The sequence below is a fragment of the Trachemys scripta genome, chromosome 1 (genome assembly GCF_013100865.1).
Source record: "Trachemys scripta elegans isolate TJP31775 chromosome 1, CAS_Tse_1.0, whole genome shotgun sequence".
NCBI classification, from domain to species: domain Eukaryota; kingdom Metazoa; phylum Chordata; order Testudines; family Emydidae; genus Trachemys; species Trachemys scripta.
The window spans coordinates 298622130-298640595 of record NC_048298.1 but is presented as its reverse complement, the minus strand read 5'-3'; the positions used below and the strand labels follow the sequence as shown (position 1 = coordinate 298640595).

Sequence of the window (18466 nt, the reverse complement as noted above, 5' to 3'; positions counted from 1 at the left end):
GGGAAGCAAAGAGAGAGGCTGAGAGCACAGCGGGAAGAGATTTAGAAATGGACACTTTAGTTAAAATCGGCAGCAGTATGAAATATGAGGCTTCATTCTGTATTTTCTCTTCAGTGCTTTTATTAAGCAAGTAAACATTTGCTTAAAAATTTAAAATTTGCCAACTTGATACTAATTTGAAGATTTTTAATATTTAAAGGAAACTTGCCAGATCCTGGTAAGGCTCAGGATTTCATGAAGAAGTTCACTCAAGTTCTGGAAGATGATGAGAAAATAAGAAACCAGTTAGAAATGCTTGTTAGCCCATCATGTTCTTGCAAGCAGGCTGAAGGATGTGTGGTAAGAATAGCTTTCAGAATATTTTATGATATTTTGGTACTGAATTGGGTTTTAACCGATTTCAAATATATATTGCAGCGAGAAATTACAAAGAAGTTGGGCAATCCCAAACAACCTACAAACCCTTTCCTGGAAATGATTAAGTTTCTTCTAGAGAGGATAGCCCCTGTGCACATTGATACAGAATCCATCAGGTATGTATTTTGATTGGGTTGCAGATAAACTAATGGAAGCTTTGAGATGTAATAGTGGGTTGTCAAAAAGATACAATCAGATTAAAATATTTTTAGATGTTGTATTGTATCATAGATTAAAACGGGTTTTTAAATTTAATTTTTCAGCATTTGTACAGTTTGTTTATTTTTTCCATTTCATTCAACATAGAAAATAGCTGAACCACTGAGATTATTCCATTTAAAAATCTACACCAAAATCTTTGTTCCCTACATGGTCTTATGTCAGTCTCTGGTCAGGTCATGAAAAGATTATTTTAGAATTAATCTACATGAAAACTTACATGAATTAACCTATATGGAAAAGTTGGATTGGATTTCTTGTTCCCTTTTTAATTATTAGAACCAGTTAATTGTATGTCCATTCCAAAAAACTGGTCATATTGTAAGTATGAACAATCATAAAAGCAATAGAAAACATTCACATTTTAATTAACTAATAATATTCATGTAGTTCATTACAAACAGTAATATTTTTCACTGTAGACATATCAGTTGAACTCTATACTATTAAATACTTCTAAGTAGTGGAAGGAAAAAACGTGCATATGTGATAAGAGCGCAGAAGTGTACAGCTTTGCCGCAAGACCATCTTTCCTTTTCCCACAGTCAACTGCCTCATTCCGTACATACTTTCCAACTTCTGCAACAAAGGAAGTAGGAGTCCTGCAGCCTTAGTCACTACACAACCCTCATTCATTCCCTGATCACCATGTATCTTGTGCACTGAATAAGGCAGGGGTCGGTCCCGTGGAAAGATCGGTATATAATCATGTAATTGAAATCTATCATAATATCTAGGCACAAAGAAATGCAGAACTAAGATTGTACAGACTGTCTAAATTCTCCCAATTCTTAACTTTTGAGTGTTTGACTTTTCAACCTTAACAGTCTTTTGAAATAGGAAATTGCATACAAAAACCAACTAACTTCTTTTAGAAAGCAAACTGGAAAAAAAAACAAATTCTAGAATTGGTAACCTATTAACCTCTATGTGGTTCATTAGCAGGCCTTTAGATTCACATCACAGACCTTTACTACTTGTCCTAATGAAATAACTGGTAGCAGTAGTAGGCTTTGTCAGCGGAAAGCACAGCTATTTGCAAGACAGCCTGGATTTGGAAGTGTTGGATTCTAATATAGGTTCTGCAGGGGAGTGTGCATTCTCCATCATAGCCTCTCTCTGCTCCCCTCTGCTTCTCTCCCCTCTTCATTTGAGTCAGACTGCTTTCTCTTCCTCCTTCATGCTGTCTGGGGGCTAGCACAGGGTATTGAGAGCCCTGCTGTCAGTTTTACTTACCAAGCACCAATTGCAGGAAAAGCCCTTCTTAGGGCTTGTCTATACTTATGGCTAAATCAGCACTGCTATGATCAATGCAGCGGTGTCAATTTAGCGGGTCTGGTGAAGACAAGCTAAGTCGATGGCAGAGCGCTCTCTCATCAACGTCTGTACTCCACGTCCCCGAGAGGCAGAAGGTAAGTTGGCGGGAGAGCGTCTCCTGTCAACATAGTGCAGTGTAGACACCGCTGTAAGTTGACCTAAGTTACATTGACTTCAGTTACGTAACTTTTGTAACTGAAGTAGTCTCTTAGGTCAACTTACAGCTTTAATGTAGGCCAGCCCAGCAGTCTCAGCAACCCTGGTGTGATGCATGCTTGGTGCCGGCCGAATGTTCAGAGAATTTAGCTGCAATCCTCTGAGCATGTGGAAGTGGCAGTTCTCAGAGGCTTATGACTTGGCTGGATTTCTTCAAATTTTCAGAGTCAGCATAAAAGAAGTTCTCTGACTCCAGAGTGACTCTCTTGCCAAACTTCAGATTGTCTGTTCCAAAACATGCAGGCTAGAGTTTTTTCAAAGAAACGGTTGTAAGAATTTTTTGACATAAGGGAAAAATACATTGTTTTGCTGTGCTTTGTTTCCTGAAACTTCTGATCGATTTTCAGGGGCTTTCAATAAAAGCCTGGTGAGAATACCTGGCATAGTTTTTCAACTAGAATAGTTAGTGTTAGTACTTTATCCCCGTTCTTTTGATTGTTCAAAAAAAAAAAAAAATTTTCTCCTCAAAGGGAGGGCTGTAGGTTTCCGGGTTTTTTTCCACCACCGCAGCACAATATTCATACCTTGCCCCCTTATGGGGAGAGCATGCTCCCTGAGGGGCATGTCTGGCTCTCCAGAGTTCAAATGCTGCAGGCGCGCTCGCGCTCTCTCTCTCTCTCTCTCTCTCTCTCTCTCTCTGACGGCCACTCTCAGATGGCCACTCTCAGTATGTCTGGTGTCTCAGCAAGACACATATACCACAGAAGTGCTCAGACTGTCACAATCTGAAAGCACTAGAAAGACGAGATCTCCAACTTAAACTTCTCCTCTTCATGGAGAAGTCTCTCTGCCCAGCGTCTGAGCCTGAGGTACGCACCCCACCTGGCCAGAAATTGCCAAACACAGCCTCGGACAAGGACCCTTTTTTCCATGGCCCGGGCTCCCAATCAGCCTGCCAAGAAGGCGGCAAAAAAACAGGGTACCACATGCCCGACCTTGGAGTTGGTCAAGAAAAGGCACTCCATTAATGGGCTAACACTCCCAGTACCGACCATACCTGCCATGTCAGCCGCCGAAACAGTGGGACCTTCCGGCACCGTCAGTACCAAGAAAACAAAAGCCGCCAAACAATCGAGCTCTCCACCTCTTTCTGCTCCACAATTCTTGAGTGAGGATGAAGATGGAGACGAGGATGTTGGGCACTCTACAACATTCCTCCCCTGTGGCTGCTCCCATCACTCATGCTCCTCCATTCAAGTGCTACCCAGCAAACCCTCTGAACCAATCCTGGTACGGGCACCCCTGGATGCCCACTATGCCCTTCCTGCCACAGTGGTCATTTTGAAACCCATGGGCAGCATATCCACAACAACTGTGCATCTGCCAGTCTTCCAGAGCTGGCACATATCAGTCATCTTTATTAACACCACAGGGACCGCCTGACACCTCCAGAACAGGGGGCTGAAGAGGAGGACAAATTCTCTGACCAGGACAATCCACCTGAAGTCCACTTCTTTTAATCTTCACCTGACAACACTGTTATGCCCCCACCTTCCAACACAGGTGATGATTTCAAACAAGTCCAAGACCTCAATAGAGAGAGTTGTCACTTCTCTGGACATTTCACTGGAAGAAAGTCCGGGTGTCTTGACATAAATTACTGCACACATCCACCACATCTAAAATTGCTCTTCTGATAAATGATATGATTATGAACCCTGTGAAATTGCCCTGGCAAACCCCTGCAACAATTCCACCTATCTGTAAGAGGTCTGATAAAAAGTTCTACATGCCTGCATAGGGCACTGAATTTCTCTTTTCGCGTCCAACGCTGAACTCATTTGTGATTGACTCAGTCAATGAGCAAGGTAGACAGCAATATCCCAGCAACACCCTTTATGACAAAGACTGGAAACAGCTTGACCTTTTCGGCTGCAAAGCATACTCGGCTGCAACCTTACAATTTAAGAAAAGCCAACTATGAAGCCTTATTGGCAAGGTATTTCCACTTTAACTATGCAGGTCTTTCTGAATTTTCTGAATTTATTCTAGATGACAAAAAAGAACAGTACAATCTAGCATCACAGAAGGTCAGTTCATAACCAGAACATTATTACGGCTGCTCTTGACTCAGCAGATTCAGCAGTGAGATCCATAGCGACCGTAGTTATGTGGCGGGCTTCTTGGCTCCATCTATTGAGATTCCCAAAGCCAGTACAGTAACTGTAGAAGACTTACCATTCAAGGGATCCACACTCTTTGCGGACAAGACAGACAAGTCCTTACACACTCTCAAGGACTCGAGAGCAACATTGCAATCTCTAAAAAACAACAGAGGGTCCTGTGGCACCTTTGAGACTAACAGAAGTACTGGGAGCATAAGCTTTCGTGGGTAAGAACCTCACTTCTTCAGATGCAAGTAATGGAAATCTCCAGAAGCAGGTATATATCAGTGTGGAGATAACGAGGTTAGTTCAATCAGGGAGGGTGAGGTGCTCTGCTAGCAGTTGAGGTGTGAACACCGAGGGAGGAGAAACTGTTTCTGTAGTTGGATAGCCATTCACAGTCTTTGTTTAATCCTGATCTGATGGTGTCAAATTTGCAAATGAACTGGAGCTCAGCAGTTTCTCTTTGGAGTCTGGTCCTGAAGTTTTTTTGCTGTAAGATGGCTACCTTTACATCTGCTATTGTGTGGTCAGGGAGGTTGAAGTGTTCTCCTACAGGTTTTTGTATATTGCCATTCCTGATATCTGACTTGTGTCCATTTATCCTCTTGCGTAGTGACTGTCCAGTTTGGCCAATGTACATAGCAGAGGATAAATGGACACAAGTCAGATATCAGGAATGGCAATATACAAAAACCTGTAGGAGAACACTTCAACCTCCCTGGCCACACAATAGCAGATGTAAAGGTAGCCATCTTACAGCAAAAAAACTTCAGGACCAGACTCCAAAGAGAAACTGCTGAGCTCCAGTTCATTTGCAAATTTGACACCATCAGATCAGGATTAAACAAAGACTGTGAATGGCTATCCAACTACAGAAACAGTTTCTCCTCCCTTGGTGTTCACACCTCAACTGCTAGCAGAGCACCTCACCCTCCCTGATTGAACTAACCTCGTTATCTCCACACTGATATATACCTGCTTCTGGAGATTTCCATTACTTGCATCTGAAGAAGTGAGGTTCTTACCCACGAAAGCTTATGCTCCCAGTACTTCTGTTAGTCTCAAAGGTGCCACAGGACCCTCTGTTGCTTTTTACAGATTCAGACTAACACGGCTACCCCTCTGATAATTGCAATCTCTGGAAATTTACACATGTAAAATCAAAAGAAGACAGGGAAGTTATCAAGCCCCTCAAACATCCTGGCCCCCTCTGTATGCACAACGCCATAGATACTATGGCCATCGGGGCAGAAACAGGAAACCTTGAGGAGAAGACAGTCTGCTCCCTTGAATACTACATCTCAGCCATCAACTTCCAGACAACAAATCTGAAGCCCAGGTCGAAGGCCCGAGAACCCAATCTCTTTCAATGCTAGAACCATCTACCAGTTGCAAGACCTTAGGAAATCACCTGATTCCATTTTACCCGATCTGGTAGAGTATTACAACAGATAGATAAGTATTAGAAATTATCAAAACTGGTTACTCCATCCCCCTTACCTCCAAACCCCCTACCCCCACCCCCTTTCCCTGTCCCTCTTCAGGGACCCCTCTCATGAGCATTTACTGCCAGAAGAGGTAACTCACCTCATATCTCTAGGAGCAGTAGAACCCATACCATCCGAGTATAGAGGGAAGGGGTTCTATTCCCATTATTTTCTCTCTCAGAAAAAAACAGGAGGCTGGAGACCTATCCTCAATCTATGGCGATTCAACAAATTTGTGAAAACACGACGATTCAAAATGATCACACTAGGCACCGTAATCCCAGCGTTAGAAAGGGCTGACTAGTTCTTAGCCCTGGACCTTCAGGACACGTTTTCGTATATCCATCCATCCCTTACATTGAAAATGTCTAATATTTGCAATAGGACAAGATAACTTCCTATTCAGAGTTCTACCCTTTGGCCTTTCCATTGCCCCTTGGGTACTCTCATAGGTACTAGACGTAGTAGTTGCCTACCTACACAGGAAATCATGTTATTTCCCTACTTGGACGATTGTCTGCTGAAAGCACCAACACTGCAGGCAGTGAGAGAGTCCACCGAATGCACAATAACTCTAATTACAAGGTTAGGCCTTCAGGTAAACATACAAAAATCTACTCTGACACCAGTTCTACACCTGGAATTTATTGGGACAGACTCAACTCTCTCAAGGCAACTGGCTCCCTACCAACAAAACAATTTCTGACCTTTAACCAACTTGATCTCCACAGCGCAAAACAACTCACAAGTGTCTGCAGGAACTTGCCTACAAATTCTAGGCCACATGGCCACCACGACCTTCATCATCAGACACGCAAGACTACATATGCAGCGTCTACAAGCGTGGCTCCAGACAAATTATGTCCCACACAGGCATAGTATAAAGCCTCACTATGCCGGATGCAATAAGACTCCCTTTTGTGGTGGACCAATCCAGACCTCATCGTCAGAGGGGGTGCTCTTTCACAGTCTCTCACCATCACCACGGATGCATCCCTTCTAGGTTGGGGAGCGCACCTGAAACCACACTCTATACAGGGCCAGTGGTCCACAAAGGAGTCCCATCTTCATATAAACCTGCTAGAACTGCGAGCGGTTTGGAACGCTTGCTCCCACTTCTTACCAATAATCAAAGACCAGACGGTGCAGATCCTCGCAGAGAATGTGGCTTGTATGTTTTACATAAGCAGACAAGGGGGAGCGCAATCACACTCCCTCTGTGTGGAAGCCATGCGACTTTGACAATGGTGCATCAAGCACAATGTCCATATTACAGCATCGTATCTACCCGGTTGCCAGAATACCACAGCGGATACCCTGAGCAGGAACTTCTATCAGGACCGCAAGTGGGAGTTGAATATACATGTACTCCTAAACATTTTTTTTTGGACTTCGGGGTTTCCAGCAATAGATCTTTTTGCAACTACACAAAATACCAAGTGCCCCCAGTTTTGCCCCAGGGCAGGACTCGGTCCACATGCTCTGGGTGATGCCTTCCTCATCAAGTGAAATGCTCACCTCCTATATGCCTTCCCTCCTATCCCCCTCCTAGTCCATGTGCTTCACAAGATCAGACAAGACAGATCCAGAGTGATCTTAATAGCCCCCACATGGTAGCGACAAACATGGTATCCTTACCTTCTACACATGGAGGTTTGTATACCACGTACACACCCACTTCTTCCTTGGCTGCTATCGCAAGACATGTCATCCATCTGGATCCCCAAAGACTCCCATTTCAAAGCGGGGTTACTGTATGACTTTCGGGATCTGAAATGACATATTCTACAGATGTACAAAACATCTTGTTAAACAAATGGAGGACAACTACCTGACTCTCATACATACATAAGTGGAGCGATTTGACTCATGGTGCCAATGCAAACAGGCCGCACCTATGTCAGCCCCCTTACCTCTCATTCTAGACTACTTGCTAGAACTAAAACAGATGGGCCTTTCCATGAGTTCAATATGAGTACACCTATCCATTCTCGCAGCGTTCAATTACAATGTAGACTGATTCTCTACTTTTACACACTCGCTTTTTAAAGGGCCTCTCTAATTCCTACCTGGAAGTTCGAAATCCTAACCCACCATGGGACCTCAACTGAATCCTCTGTACCCTCACCGCCCTCCATTTTAGCCTATGACTACAAGCTCCTTGCTACACCTTTCCATGAAGGTTGCATTCCTAGTGGCCATTACATTCACCAGGAGGGTGGGAGAATTGGGAGCTCTCATGGCTGGCCCACCTTACATTATATTTTTCAAAGATAAAGTATCCCTCAGACTACATCCCAAGTTTCTACTTAAAGTTGCCTCATCCTTTCACCTCAACCAAACAATCCACTTACCAACACTTTTCCCCAAACCACATGTGGTTAGGTGACAGTCCAGATTACACTCCTTGGATGTCCGCAGGGCTATAGCCTTCTACATTGATGGAACAAAATCTTTTTGCAAGTCTCCAAAACTGTTCGTCTCAATTGCCAAACGATGAAAAGGTAACACCATATCCAAACAATGGCTATCCAAATGGATATCAGACTACATAAAACTTTCTCTGGCATGACCGATAACCCTCTACGGGGAGTCGCACATGTTGTACCAGAGCCCTATCAGCCTCTATAGCGTTTCTTAACAATGTTCCCATCATGGAAATCTGTAGTGCCACAACCTGGTCCTCCCCTACACATTTACCCAGCATTACGCTTTCCAACAACATGCATCTTCCGATACCCTGTTTGGTCCCACTGTACTCTCATCTGCTATGACTTCAACTCTCTCCTTCCACTGGAGGGCACTGCTCTGAAGTCACCGAAGTGGAGCACCCACGGGGACATCATTCAACTTTCTCCTCTTCTTTACTCACCTTGTGCAGGTGGAGATGGTTGCACAAAGTCAGTTAACCACCTGAAGCAGCACAAGACAGAGACCACGCATGTGCGACCCAATCGGGCACTGCTACCATAAATCTCTGATTACGAGCGCAGGGATGCATGGACACCTAAATTAGAGCACATCTCGAAGAACCTACGTTCCTGTACAAGATGAGTAACTTTCTCTTGTGTCAGTGATGAGAGGCGGAAATGGGCAATAGAGGAAAAAGAAATGTCTTGAACAAGCAGTCGGGGGCTTGTCAGAATTATCATAATTAGTATGAAGAAGAACAGGAGTACTTGTGGCACCTTAGAGACTAACAAATTTATTAGAGCATAAGCTTTCGTGGACTACAGCCCACTTCTTCGGATGCATATATAGTATGGTGAAGTGCATTGAGGACATGACCAGAAATGTGTATTTGAGACTTTGGAGGTCCTAATTGGACATCTGTTCTTGTAGCTTCTGCCAGTTAAGGACAAAAATGGAGAATACTGCCAGAGCATTGATGCACAACTTAAGCATTGGCATATATATTTTTTTAATGAATTAATGAACAGATCCCCATCAAAGTGTAAACTACATCTTAATCAAAAAATGAACAGTCCAGAAAACAGTCAGGTGACATTAGAGAACATGATACTTGCAGTCAGACAGTTAAGACCAGATGCTTTCTTTTCTTGACAGTATTTCATCAGATTTGCTAAAGAGTGGAGGCTCAGATTTAGTTCACTGGTTTCAAAGAGTTATCTTAAATTTGAGAAACCAGCCACATTTCAGAAGATTGGAAAAGGATCTGCGCCATCCCTTTTTTTCAAAAAAGGAAAGAAATAATCCTTGCTCAAATTATAGGGGAATAACACTGCTATCAGTCCCAAGGAAGGTGTCTGCTAAACTGACTGGAATAGTGTCTTAATCCAAAAATGAGGGACAACGAGTCTTGTTTCCATACAGGTCAATCAACAATCCATGCTATATGTGTTCTGCAGAATGTAATTGAAAAATAACTAGAGTGACAACAGGAAATTGGCATCACATTTGTAGACTTTGCAGCCGCTTTTGCTGCATCAATCAGCACCGTGGATACTGCTACGCCAGTATGGAGTGTCTGAGGACTTAGTATCCCTAGTGGAGAAACTATATAGTGATCCATTGACCCTCACACAGCTAAATGTTCGTATTAGACTGATTTTCAGTAGAACCAGGAGTACACGTTGGATGTGTTTTTTTACTGTTATTTAATGTTCTGATAGACCATGTGATGGCAAAGCTGATTGAGGCCAAAGTAGCAGGTGTGAAATTAAAAATTCATCTTTAGCGGATCTAGAGTATGCAAATTATATTTCCTTATTTGGAGAGCCCTACTGACCAACTGCAGCTAATGCTGGAAGAGCTGTGAAAAAGTGCAGAATCTGTGAGACTTGAGATCAGTGGGAGTCACGGCCCACGTGCAGTGGGTGAATGCCGCCATGTCGGCCTTCTTCGCAGAGATGCTGCGTCAGAACATTTGTAAAGCAGCCATGTGGTCCTCCATCCACACCTTTACCGTTCACTACACTATCATCCCAGCAGTGGTGGCAGATGTGACAGTCAGCCGCAATGTCTTACAACCTATGACTTCTTGCGAGTCCTCACACCCACCTCCATTCTGAGCACTGCTCGCTACTCTCCCACGTCTGGAATCCAAATAGGGACCGTCACTCGAAGACAAAGAGGAGGTTACTTGCTATAATTGGAGGTTCTTCAAGATGTTTGGTCTCTATTTGGATTCCAATATCCACCTTCCATCCCCTCTACTGCAGGTTCTATTGCTTGCTGGTAAGAGTGACTTGGAGCAGCATCAACTTACTACGCAGCCAACTCACGATGAATGTGTGGGTCAACGGGCACTACTGCAAACAGTTGCAGCTCTGGTGCATGGTGCGCATGCACACCCACATCTGGAATCCAAATAGGGACCACACAGCTCAAAGAACCTCCAGTTACAGGAAGTAACCTCCTCTTTCAGTGTCTTCAAAGGCTTCCGTTTGGGTTGTGGGATGTCTGCGTGACAACTAAAATATAGGTGTTCAACATGGCAGTGATGAGAGCTATATAGAGAGTATATGGAGCAGAAACATGGCTGTTAAAAACAGCTGAGGTGAGGAAACTAAACAGTTTTCTTTGGGAGATATGCTGCCTGCCAGGGACCCATATCCGAGACGTTTATGGAGGGATTGTCGAGGATCATCCGGCCCTCTGACTACTACCCCATGCTACTCATCCGTGTAGGCACTAACGATACTGCAAGGTATGATCCTCAGCAGATCAGAGGTGACAATAGGGCTCTGGGAGTAAGGGTGAAGGAGTTGGGAGCGCAGATGGTAGTCTCTTTGATCCTTCCAGTCAAGGGTTGGGGCCCAGGTGGAGATAGATGCATCCTAGAGGTGAATGCCTGGCTGCAAGGATGGTGTCACCAGGAGGGTTTCGGCTTCCTTGTCAACGGAATCCTGTTCCAGGAAGGACTGCTAAGCAGAGATGGGGTCCACCTATCGAGGAAGGGGAAGAGAATATTTGGATATAGACTGGCTAACCTCCTGAGGAGGGTTTTAAACTAGGTTCGAAGGGGTCAGGTGACCAAAGCCCATAGATAAGTAAAAAATATGGAGACTTGAGAGAAGGGTCGGAATTTGGGGGAAGCATGGCCTGTTACAGCAGGGATAAGTGAGAGACAAGACAGAACTAGGGGTGGGGGGAAGGGAAATCAAATCAGTATCTTAGATGTCTGTATACTAATGTGATAAGTATGGGGAATAAGCAGGAAGAACTCGAAATGCTAGTAAATAAACAACTATGATATAGTTGGCATCACATATTGACTTGGTGGGATAATATGCATGATTGGAATATTGGTATAAAGGGTACAGCTTGCTCAGGAAGACAAGCAGGGGAAAAAGGGAGGTGTTGCCTTATATATTAACAAGTTTCAGAGTAACAGCCGTGTTAGTCTGTATCCGCAAAAAGAAGAACAGGAGTACTTGTGGCACCTTAGAGACTAACAAATTTATTAGAGCATAAGCTTTCGTGGACTACAGCCCACTTCTTCGGATGCATATAGAATGGAACATATAATGAGGAGATATATATACACACATACAGAGAGCATAAACAGGTGGGAGTTGTCTTACCAACTCTGAGAGGCCAATTAATTAAGAGAAAAAAAACTTTTGAAGTGATAATCAAGCTAGCCGAGTACAGACAGTGTGATAAGAAGTGTGAGAGTACTACAAGGGGAGATAGAGTCAACGTTTGTAATGGCTCAGCCATTCCCAGTCCTTATTCAAACCGGAGTTGATTGTGTCTAGTTTGCATATCAATTCTAGCTCTGCAGTCTCTCTTTGGAGTCTGTTTTTGAAGTTTTTCTGTTGTAATATAGCCACCCGCAGGTCTGTCACTGAATGACCAGACAGGTTAAAGTGTTCTCCCACTGGTTTTTGAGTATTTTGATTCCTGATGTCAGATTTGTGTCCATTAATTCTTTTGCGTAGAGACTGTCCGGTTTGGCCAATGTACATGGCAGAGGGGCATTGCTGGCACATGATGGCATATATCACATTGGTAGATGTGCAGGTGAATTTGTTTAAAGTATCTGGGTAAAGATAAAATGGGTAAAAAGCAAGGATGATCTCATGGTAGGAATCTACTACAGGCTACCTAACCAGGACAAAGAGGTGGAGGAGGCTTTTTTTAAACAACTAACAAAATCATCCAAAGCACAGTACTTGGTCATGATAGGGGTCTTAAACTACTCCGACATCTATTGGGAAACTAACACAGCAGGGCACAGGTCAGATGACAAAGGATAAATATAAACAACACAAGTATGTAGGGACAAAATTAGAAAAGTCAAGGTACAAAACGAGATCAAACTAGCTAGAGACATAAAGGGTAACAAGAATCCACAAATACAATCTACCAATACTTTAGAAGCAAGAGGAAGACCAAGGACAGGTTAGGGCCATTACTCAATGAGGGGAGGAAAACTAACCGAAAATGTGGAAATGGTAGATGTGCTTAATAACTTCCATGTTTCGTTTGTGACCATGAAGGTTGGTGGTGATTGGAAATGTAACATAGTGAATGCCAGTGAAAATGAGGTAGGATTAGAGGCAAAAATAGGGGAAGAACAAGTTAAAAATTACTTAGACAAGTTAGATGTCTTCAAGTCACTGGGACATGATGAAATACATCCTAGAATATTCAAGGAGCTGATTGAAGAGATGAGCTATTAATTATTATATTTGAAAAGTCATGGAAGACAGGTGAGATTCCAGAAGACTGGAAAATGGCATTATATTTGCCCATCTATGCAAAGGGAAATAAGGACAACCCAGGGAATTACAAACCAGTCAGCTTAACTTCTGTACCCGGAAAGATAATGGAGCAAATAATTAAGCAATCAATTTTCAAACATCTAGAAGATGAGGTGATAAGTAACAGTCAGCGTGGATTTTTCAAGAACAAATCATGTCAAACCAACCTAACAGCTTTATTTCACAGCGTAACAAGCCTCGTGGATGAGGGGGAAGTGGTATATCTTGACTTTAGTATAGCTTTTGATACTGTCTCGCATGACCTTCTCATAAACAAACTAGGGAAATGCAACCTAGATGGAGCTACTGTAAGGTGGGTGCATAACTTGTTGGAAAACCATTCCCAGAGGGTAGTCATCAGTGGTTCACATACATGTTGAAAGGGCATAATGAGTGGGGCCCCGCAGGGATCAGTTCTGGGTCCGGTTCTGTTCGATGTCTTCATCAGTGATTTAGATAATGGCATAGAGAGTACACTTATAAAGTTTGCGGACGATAGCAAGCTGGGAGGGGTTGCAAGTCCTTTAGAGGATAGGATTAAAATTCAAAATGATCTGGACAAACTGGAGAAATGGTCTGAATTAAATAGGATGAAATTCAATGGGGACCAATGCAGAGTACTCCACTTAAGAAGGAACAATCAGTTGCACACATACAGAATGGGAAATGATTGCCTAGAAAGGAGCACAGTGGAAATGGATCTGGGGGTCATAGTGTATCACCAGCTAAATATGAGTCAACAGTTGTAACGCTGTTGCAAAAAAAGAAAACATCATTCTGGGATTTATTAGCAGGACTGTTGTAAGCGAGACATGAGAAGTAATTCTTCCGCTCTACTCCGCGCTGATTAGGCCTCAACTGGAGTATTGTGTCCAGTTCTGGGTGCCACATTTCAGGAAAGATGTGGACAAATTGGAGAAAGTCCAGAGAAAAGCAACAAAAATGATTAAAAGTTAGAGAACATGATCTATGATGGGTTTGAGTAGCAGCTGTGTTAGTCTGTATCCGCAAAAAGAACAGGAGTACTTGTGGCACCTTAGAGACTAACAAATTTATTAGAGCATAAGCTTTCGTGGACTACAGCCCACTTCTTCGGATGCATATAGAATGGAACTAAGGTGCCACAAGTACTCCTGTTCTTTTTGATGATCTATGATGGGAGATTGAAAATTTGTTGTTTGTTTAGTCTGGAAAAGAGAAGATGAAGAGGGGACATAACAATTTTCATGTACATAAAAGGTTGTTACAACAACAATTCATTATTGTAAACAAGGCATTTTTGTGAGCGTAAATATTACATTAGAGCCATCATTTCAAGTTATATATTAGGGAAGAGTAATCAGATATTTGTGTGAGGCTGATTAACAATGCCTTCCTAATAGATTTGAACTTAATGTTTTAAAAATGGACATGTTAGCTGAAATCTGCAGTAATTTGTACATTTGAGTCAACATACTGTTTTTCCATTTCTCAGTGCCCTTATCAAGCAAGTAAACAAGTCTATAGATGGAACAGCAGATGATGAAGATGAGGGTGTACCTACTGATCAGGCAATCAGAGCAGGTCTTGAATTGCTTAAGGTAAATATTCTCTTGTTGTTCAGTAAACATTAAGATAGCTTTGTTAAAATTCTCTAAAGTAACTTTGTTAAAATATATTATTAATTCTCAATTTCTTAAACTACTATAGGCTTTTCAGCAGTTATCCAGAAGAAAATGTTTTCCATTTAATCAGTGTGATAGAGCAATAGAAACTATAATTGCAAGCTCAGTATCTTTTCACAGCTATTCTCAAACATTACTGTGTGTCCCTTTTTCATGCATGACGTAAATAACAAGGCAGTGAGGATATTTATATACCATGCTATATATTCTTAAATTTTATTTTAAAATTGAAAGTATTCTCTTTTGGAGGATTGCGTCCGAGCTATAGCTATTGGAGTGTGCATTTGCCTGCACTTCCATCCCTCACCTCTGTTTTACTTAGTTCTTCTTTTGGTCTTATTCCTTTGTCCTGTTCGTTGTACGTACACACACACATTAGTGCAACCATTTTCACCTTTATCATATGTATTGTCTTGTATTGCTGCATAACTTTGCAATCCGGGTCCTGTTTGGATTGATTGGCGATCCTTCAATTTGAGGATGATCTCTACCATGGATTTACATATGGGTCCTGAGATGACTCAGGAGTCTGATACTGGAACCACAAATCTACCCACAGTAGCTACAGAGATTTTGTGGCAGGCCAGCAGCCTGCTAGGAAGAAGTTTTCTTTTTCCTTCCTCCTCTCTCCTTTTTCAGCTTCGAGGGCAAGGCGCTTCTCAAAGCAGGTCACTGCCTGATAAAGGTTATGGTGCCATTGGGGTCAGCTGGTCACTTGCTCTTCCCAGCTTGTGATGTCCACATCAGTTTTATTAAGACCTGCTTTCAGTGGGTCTTTGTAGCATTTCCTGGAAGTTCTTCTTCACACAGTGCACAGTCAACCTGTGGAACTCCTTGTCCTAGGAGGTTGTGAAGGCTAGGACTATAACAGGGTTTAAAAGAGAACTGGATGGAGGTTAAGTTCATTAATTGCTATTAGCCAGGATGGGTAAGGAATGGTGTCCCTAGCCTCTGTTTGTCAGAGGGTGGAGATGGATGGCAGGAGAGAGATCACTTGATTTGTTAGGTTCACTCCCTCTGGGGCACCTGGTATTGGCCACTGTCAGCAGACAGGATACTGGGCTGGATGGACCTTTGGTCTGACCCAGTATGGCCATTCTTATGTTTTTATGTTTATGGCATCAAATACATTAATGCTGTAGAGTACAGCCTCAAGTTTATGAAGGTCTTCTGGGTCACCAAAAATTGACAGTTGGATTCCAGCAGTTAAAGATGCGAACTCTGTAGACTTTGAAGTCTGCAGAACATACAGCCCAGATTATGCAGAGATTTGAGGCCAGCTGGTTTAACAATATGGGAATTTGGGGATGTGGAAGTGTGAGTGTAGGTGTTTAACATCCCTAGTTGAAGATGTGCATGTGCATGTCTGTGACAAAGTATCAGGGTGTACCTACCCTCTGTGCATGTCTGGACAAAGTTGGAAGAAGTTGGGAATGAAAGGGTAGATTTGACTTGTCATCAGAGATGGTAAGACACCATAGGAGCCATGATGTTGCTCCTGAAGACAATGGAGAAAGATGGATCTAAGACAGAAGTGAACTATGTGAATATCAACAAAGAAGAGAGGGAGGAGGAAGAGAATCCACTGAAATTAATGCTGATGAAGGAGTGAGCAAGGCTGGAGGAGAGCTAGGAAAGCATAGTGTGCACAGAAGCCCAAGGAAGAGAGGGATAGTCAGCAATATGAAAGGCAGCAAAGAAATTATGGAGTATGGAGAGAAAGCACACAATTTTGAAAAAGATGTCATTAGTGATTTTTCATGAAGACCGTTTTAGCAAAGTGGAGAGGACATAATCAGGTGTGAAAGGAAGGAAGTTGAAGTTCCAAAAAATCAACAGCCTACTCAAGTCGATGAAGGGAAGAAGAGGTGATAGAGGATGAAGTAGGATCAAGTAGAGTGTTTCTTTATGGTCGGAGATAGTCTGTTCTTTGAGAAAAAAGGGAAAGAGCCAGGAAAGAGAAGGAGGTGGCAAGGCAGGATGGAATAGGATGGCATTTGCAGTGTAAAGGGTTTTAGGGATAAATGTTTTCAGAGACCTCACTGTTGGACAAAGGGAAAAAACAATCAAAGGATTGTGAAAGGAGGCAGAGGATGGGGAAAGCAAATAAACATTATTAAGACCATAGGCAGAGGGAGATGGGTGAGCAGAAGTGGAGCGAAATAAGGTCTTCAACAGAGAGGGGAGAGATAGGATTGCTTTTCCAAAAACTGCAGTGTATTCTAAGGGTTCAAAATATGGCAGATAACATTTGATCATTTAAACAATTGTGTGGGTGTTTGTTTTTTTTAAGTTAACATGCGACTTGTCACTTTCTTTTTGCAGGTCCTGTCATTTACACACCCTATCTCATTTCATTCAGCTGAAACTTTTGAATCCCTTCTGGCTTGCCTGAAAATGGATGATGAAAAGGTGGCAGAAGCTGCATTACAAATTTTCAAAAACACAGGAAGTAAAATTGAAGAGGACTTTCCTCACATCAGATCGTGAGTTAGATGATACTGTTCTATTTGAGTACAGTTCTTTATTAAATGGAAGTCTAGAAATGTTACATTTTATTCATATGGAAGTGCCATATTAAAAATACTTTTTTTTTTTGAAGGAAAATGTTACTCCAAAGAAAAGTTTGGGGCACTCAGGCTTTTAATAAGAATAGCAGTGCGGCTTAAATAACCTTAAATGCATTAACTGATGAAAGGTAGAAGTACAAGTAATATGTGAAAAGCAATGTTTCTTTGAGTGATGGTCCCTGTTGTATTCCACTGAGTGTTTATGCATGCGCACCATGTGTCTGGAATTGGAGAATTTGGAAGCAGTAATGTCCACTTGTTCTTCTTTGAGTGCTTGCTCATGTCAATTGCATTCTAGGTGTGCATGCGTCCACGTGCATGACAGTTAGAGATTTTAGCCTTAGCAGTACCCGTAGGGCCGGCTGTTGCGCGCTCTGGAGTGCCGTGCTCATGCCACAGTATGTCAGGTGCTACCAGCCCTATTCCCTCACAGTTCCTTCTGATCGCCCGTGGTGCTCAGTCGCTTTACTAATCTTTCTTGCTTAGCAAGAGCTAGTGGTTGTCTACCATTCTGAACTTCGTGATTTAAGGCCATTGTATATAGTTCGCTTTACTAGTCTTAAGTAGTTGTTAAGTAGATCTTAAGTATTTAAGTTAGTTAGTAGTTAGGGTCTCAGGGGGACTTTGCCCCAGGCAGGGCATGCCCCGGTCTCCAGGGTTCAAGCCCTACTCTGACTGTAGCAGGTGTATGCCTGCGAGTGACCCCCCACAGTAGCTGCCTTAAGTGCTTGGGGGTGTCACATGTTAAGGAGCGGTGCTGGATCTACAAAAACTTTCCGTCCCACACCCAGAAGGAGCGGGACATCGGCCTCAGGGCTCTCTCGATGGAGTCTGCCCTCCGCCCAGCTTCCAAGCCATCCAGACAGGTTGTGCCAAGTGCTTCGGCCCCCATGTGCAGCGCATCGCCGGCACCCGACTTCTCCTGGTGCTGTTTACCATTGCTGGTACCGAAGAAGAAGGGAAAGAAGCGCACCACGGCGCTGAGCAAAAAGGCCCAGAGGTCATCTATCACGGGACGCAGGCCTGCCCACCAGACTGCTCCGGAGCCACATGATCGTGCATCCCTGGTTGGGGCACCCAGCTCCCTTAAAGGTCCGTCACCGACTCTTGGGAGCAGTAGGGGATCCACACTCCTGCCTGCATCTTGGTCATCCCAGGCTCCCACAATGCAGAGAGAGCACAGGTCTCCACCTGCTCTGATGATGGAGGACCGCAGGACCCAGCTAAGGCTCCCCA

The 18466-nt window shown here is 43.1% G+C and overlaps 1 protein-coding gene across 4 annotated transcripts in view; it reads left to right on the top strand.

Moving 5' to 3' along the window:
- Positions 1-18466, top strand: part of PDS5B (PDS5 cohesin associated factor B) — a 272948-nt gene that overhangs the window by 174018 nt on the left and 80464 nt on the right. For all 4 annotated transcript variants that reach the window (XM_034758647.1, XM_034758648.1, XM_034758645.1 and 1 more), the window contains exons 16-19: positions 200-339; positions 418-533; positions 14471-14576; positions 16986-17146. In XM_034758647.1, the coding sequence (XP_034614538.1) occupies positions 200-339; positions 418-533; positions 14471-14576; positions 16986-17146 (523 nt within the window). The remainder of the gene's footprint in view (positions 1-199; positions 340-417; positions 534-14470; positions 14577-16985; positions 17147-18466) is intronic.